The sequence below is a fragment of the Falco rusticolus genome, chromosome W (assembly GCF_015220075.1).
Source record: "Falco rusticolus isolate bFalRus1 chromosome W, bFalRus1.pri, whole genome shotgun sequence".
Classification (NCBI taxonomy): domain Eukaryota; kingdom Metazoa; phylum Chordata; class Aves; order Falconiformes; family Falconidae; genus Falco; species Falco rusticolus.
In genome coordinates this window covers 2,478,421-2,483,525 of record NC_051209.1, presented here as the reverse complement: position 1 = coordinate 2,483,525, position 5,105 = coordinate 2,478,421, and the positions used below count along the sequence as shown (strand labels likewise).

At 42.4% G+C, this 5,105-nt stretch overlaps 1 protein-coding gene across 1 annotated transcript; it reads left to right on the top strand.

Annotated features, from left to right (window-relative positions):
* The first annotated feature begins 2,575 nt into the window (after nt 1-2,575).
* Nucleotides 2,576-4,431, top strand: LOC119140803 (histone-lysine N-methyltransferase, H3 lysine-79 specific-like). Its single transcript, XM_037372433.1, has 2 exons — nt 2,576-2,673; nt 2,855-4,431. The coding sequence occupies exon 2, from the start codon at nt 3,042-3,044 to the stop codon at nt 3,804-3,806; it is 765 nt and encodes a 254-aa protein (XP_037228330.1). The 5' UTR covers nt 2,576-2,673; nt 2,855-3,041; the 3' UTR covers nt 3,807-4,431.
* The last annotated feature ends 674 nt before the right edge of the window (nt 4,432-5,105 follow it).

The window sequence follows — 5,105 nt, the reverse complement described above, 5'->3', positions numbered from 1 at the left end:
AGCTAGTGCTTGGTGTAATTATATTTCTCCTAATATATCAAGGTCTAGCAATCATCCACTTAAACTGCCCACAGGATTATTTCTAATTTGTGGTGATCGCGTGTGGCCTGGCATTCCCTCCCATGTGAAAGGAGGACCATGTAGCATTGGAAGGTTGACCTTGTTAACACCCAGTACATCCATGATTATAATTCATAAGTTACGCCACCACAAATGTGCTACACATGCCTTTAAAACTGACTGCAAAGATAATATAGAATTTTGGAGCCCTGGTGGAATTATAGCAGCATCTATATTTGCTTCAGGAATAGGAACAGCACAAGCATTAACCACCTTGAATAAGCTTGGCTGTTGGCTTGCAAAACAAACTAATGCAACTTCATTAGCCCTGAGTGGACTATTGCTAGATGTTGATTCAATAAGACACGTTACAATGCCAAATAGAGCTGCAATAGATATTTTATTGTTAGCTCAAGGTCATGGTTGTCAGGATTTTCATGGACTTTGTTGTATGAATCTGTCTGATCATTCTGAATCTATTCACAAAAGTATTGAAAACTTGCAAGGAGGAGTACAGTAGCTACAACAAAGTGATGGTTTTAACGTTTTTGGAAATCTTTTTAGTAGATTAGGTTTAACTGCATGGATAAAGATTTTATCACAAATAGGTGTAGGATGCTTATTCATTTTTATATGTATTCTGATCTGTATTCCGTGTATGTTAAAATGTGTGCAAACTTTAATAGAGCATTGAAACAAATCTTTTTTATACATAAAGAAGGGGGAGATGTGGGTATGTCCAAGCTAGCTCAATGGCGTCAGTGAGTGAAAACCAACCTTACAAGAGAGACACAGTTATGCATGTTGGAAGGAAGCCATATGGGAGCAAAAAGAGAAACTTTAAGATACAAAGTAGTCTGCAGAGCTTGCGGCCTTGTAGATAAAGGGAGTTGCTAAGTTGCTGTGTCTGCAATAGAAAAAAGAGCTAAGAGTGGAAAATTACTGAGCATAGTTACAAGCTGACATGTCAGCCCCCTGTAAAGGTATAAAAGGCTTGCTTGATTTTAATAAAGTGTCTTTGAGTGTCTTCGTGCCTTCAATCCTCTCCCAGAGTCCGTGCATTGTAGAGGAATGAAGCTGGGCTAATTGATAAGATACAGCTGTGGGCTAGCTTCAGGGGTGGCATATTGGCTGATGTAGATAAGGTGCAGGTGTGGCTGCTTCTGTTAAGAGGTTGGGCAGCCAATAAAGAGGGAGCAGCCAAGAAAGAGAGGAGGGAAAAGCAGAGAGAACATGTACACTGGGTGAGGAGAGACAAGGAGAAGGTAGTAGAGGGACTGGCATGAGGAGTATGTTGGTATGAGATGGTAAAAAACCCTTGTTATAACTGGCTAGTCTGGAGAGTGCTGTGATAGTTGGTGCCCTGTGTGAGGCTCTTCAGATTATGAGACTGAGTGTAATGAGTGGTGGCAGCAGTGGTGGCTGTGCTGGGGGATGTTTGAGGTTTTAAACAGTAATGGCAGTGCCCAATGTAGTGGAGGCAGGTGGAAACTGGAGAATTATTTGACCTAACAAGAGATGAGAGAACAACTGGGTATTGTGAAGGAGACTAGGAAAGATAAACACGGTTATCTAGTGTTTAATAGGTGTCTGCATGCTTGTAGTGATATATAGCTATGTAACTACATGAATGTGATACAGATCATGTTGAGATAGGTGGGAAGAGCCTGGGGATCTGAATCAGACACTGGTAAAGGTGAGCCATTGGGATTAAAGAGAAAGAAGCCTGACTGCTGTGGAGTTAACAGACTGAGGGTAATGGGCCATAGCGGGGGAGTACATGGCCAGATGTGGCAGCAGCCTGCAATGATGGGGAGTCCAGAGCGGGTCCAGTTAGACAGTGGTGATGGCTTTGCAGGGGGAAGGTGTGGGAGCAGTGTCGGGCCGTGGGTAGCTCCCACGATTGCTGCTGCAGCTGCTGCTGCTTGGCCTGGTGCTATTCTTGCTGGCAGTTATGTGCTCGTTGAAGGTGTCTCCGCTTGTAGAAGAAATAGGCGACTACAAAGATGTTAAGAAGCTTTTCAGGACACAGAATGATGTGTTAGTGTTGTATTCTAGATATGCTGCTGCTGAAAGCTCACTCAGCTTACAAACCAGTGTGACCCAAGAGGTGAAAGGACAAGGCACTAAAAGTTCATTGAAACCGCCCTCTGAAGAAAACAAAATCCCAGATGCTAAAAAAAGTAGATAAAAAGAAAGGTGATCAACGTGCAGAAGATAAAAAAGCCCAAGAAAAAAGTGAAAAAGGAATTCAGGAACATGTTGCCTGGACTGTACGAAAACGTTCTTTGTCAAAGGGTTGTGACGATAGTTAAATACGTAACGTATGAACTGCGGCGAAGAAGAGGGAAAAAAAACAAAAGAAAAAAAAAGAAAAAAAAACCCCAAGAGCGCAGGGAAAAGTTTTCCAGAGCAGATGGAAAAAATTACTTACTTATTTGTAAAAGGTTACGATGATTGACTGTTAAACAAATAAGGCAAGGCATGGTAAGAAGAAAGAAAGAGAAAAAAAAGAAAAACAACAAGAAGGAGGGGAAAAAAAAGGCAGACGAGCTCAGGTAAAAGTGGTCCAGAGCGGATGGGAAAACTTACCTACTTACTTATTTGTAAAAGGTTGCGATGATTGACCGTTCAATACATAAGGCATGGAAAGAAAGGAAGAGAGAAAGAGAGAGAGAAAGGAAAAGAAGAGGAAAGAAAGAAGAACAGAAGGAAAAAAAAAGGAGCCCAGAGCTCAGGGGCAAGTTGTCCAGAGCGGACGGAAAAACGTGCTCGCCTACTTTATGTGGAAAAGGTTGCGATGATTGACGGTTCAATACATAAGGCATGGCGTGGAAAGAAAGGAAGAGAGAAAGGGAAAGAAGAGGAAAGAAAGAAAAACAGAAGGAAAAAGAAGAAAAAAAGGAGCCCAGAGCTCAGGGGCAATTTGTCCAGAGCGGACGGAAAAACGTCCTCGCCTACTTTATGTGGAAAAGCTTGCGATGATTGACCGTTCAATACATAAGGCATGGCGTGGAAAGAAAGGAAGACAGAAAGAGAGAAAGAGAAAGGAAAAGAAAAGGAAAGAAAGAAGAACAGAAGGAAAAAAAAGAAAAAAAGGAGCCCAGAGCTCAGGGGCAAGTTGTCCAGAGCGGATGGAAAAACACACTCACGCACTTTATGTGGAAAAGCTTGCGATGATTGACGGTTCAATACATAAGGCATGGCGTGGAAAGAAAGGAAGAGAGAATGGGAAAGAAGAGGAAAGAAAGAAGAACAGAAGGAAAAAAAAAAAAAAAGTAGCCCAGTGCTCAGGGTCAAGTTGTCCAGAGCGGATGGAAAAACTTACTCGCGCACTTTATGTGGAAAAGGTTGCGATGATTGACCGTTCAATACATAAGGCATGGCGTGGAAAGAAAGGAAGAGAGAAGAGAGAGAGAAAGGAAAAGAAGAGGAAAGAAAGAAGAACAGAAGGAAAAAAAAGAAAAAAAGGAGCCCAGAGCTCAGGGACAAGTTGTCCAGAGCGGATGGAAAAACGTCCTCACCTACTTTATGTGGAAAAGGTTGCGATGATTGACCGTTCAATACATAAGGCATGGCGTGGAAAGAAAGGAAGAGAGAAAGAGAGAGAGAAGGAAAGAAGAGGAAAGAAAGAAGAACAGAAGGAAAAAAAGAAAAAAAGGAGCCCAGAGCTCAGGGGCAAGTTGTCCAGAGCGGATGGAAAAACTTGCTCGCGCACTTTATGTGGAAAAGGTTGCGATGATTGACCGTTCAATACATAAGGCATGGCGTGGAAAGAAAGGAAGAGAGAAAGAGAGAGAGAAAGGAAAAGAAGAGGAAAGAAAGAAGAACAGAAGGAAAAAAAAGAAAAAAAGGAGCCCAGAGCTCAGGGGCAAGTTGTCCAGAGCGGATGGAAAAACTTACTAGCGCACTTTATGTGGAAAAGGTTGCGATGATTGACCGTTCAATACATAAGGCATGGCGTGGAAAGAAAGGAAGAGAGAAAGAGAGAGAGAAAGGAAAAGAAGAGGAAAGAAAGAAGAACAGAAGGAAAAAAAAGAAAAAAAGGAGCCCAGAGCTCAGGGGCAAGTTGTCCAGAGCGGATGGAAAAACTTACTCGCGCACTTTATGTGGAAAAGGTTGCGATGATTGACCGTTCAATACATAAGGCATGGCGTGGAAAGAAAGGAAGAGAGAAAGAGAGAGAGAAAGGAAAAGAAGAGGAAAGAAAGAAGAACAGAAGGAAAAAAAAGAAAAAAAGGAGCCCAGAGCTCAGGGCAAGTTGTCCAGAGCGGACGGAAAAACTTACTCGCGTACTTTATGTGGAAAAGGTTGCGATGATTGACCGTTCAATACATAAGGCATGGCGTGGAAAGAAAGGAAGAGAGAAAGAGAGAGAGAAAGGAAAAGAAGAGGAAAGAAAGAAGAACAGAAGGAAAAAAAAGAAAAAAAGGAGCCCAGAGCTCAGGGGCAAGTTGTCCAGAGCGGATGGAAAAACTTACTCACGCACTTTATGTGGAAAAGCTTGCGATGATTGACTGTTCAATACATAAGGCATGGCGTGGAAAGAAAGGAAGAGAGAAAGAGAGAGAGAGAAAGGAAAAGAAGAGGAAAGAAAGAAGAACAGAAGGAAAAAAAAGAAAAAAAGGAGCCCAGAGCTCAGGGGCAAGTTGTCCAGAGCGGATGGAAAAACTTACTCACGCACTTTATGTGGAAAAGCTTGCGATGATTGACCGTTCAATACATAAGGCATGGCGTGGAAAGAAAGGAAGAGAGAAAGAGAGAGAGAAAGGAAAAGAAGAGGAAAGAAAGAAGAACAGAAGGAAAAAAAAGAAAAAAAGGAGCCCAGAGCTCAGGGGCAAGTTGTCCAGAGCGGACGGAAAAACTTACTCGCGCACTTTATGTGGAAAAGGTTGCGATGATTGACCGTTCAATACATAAGGCATGGCGTGGAAAGAAAGGAAGAGAGAAAGAGAGAGAGAAAGGAAAAGAAGAGGAAAGAAAGAAGAACAGAAGGAAAAAAAAGAAAAAAAGGAGCCCAGAGCTCAGGGGCAAGTTGTCCAGAG

Coding starts and splice junctions, on each gene's coding strand:
- LOC119140803 (XM_037372433.1), top strand. CDS start 3,042: ATGATTGACCGTTCAATACATAAGGCATGGCGTGGAAAGAAAGGAAGA.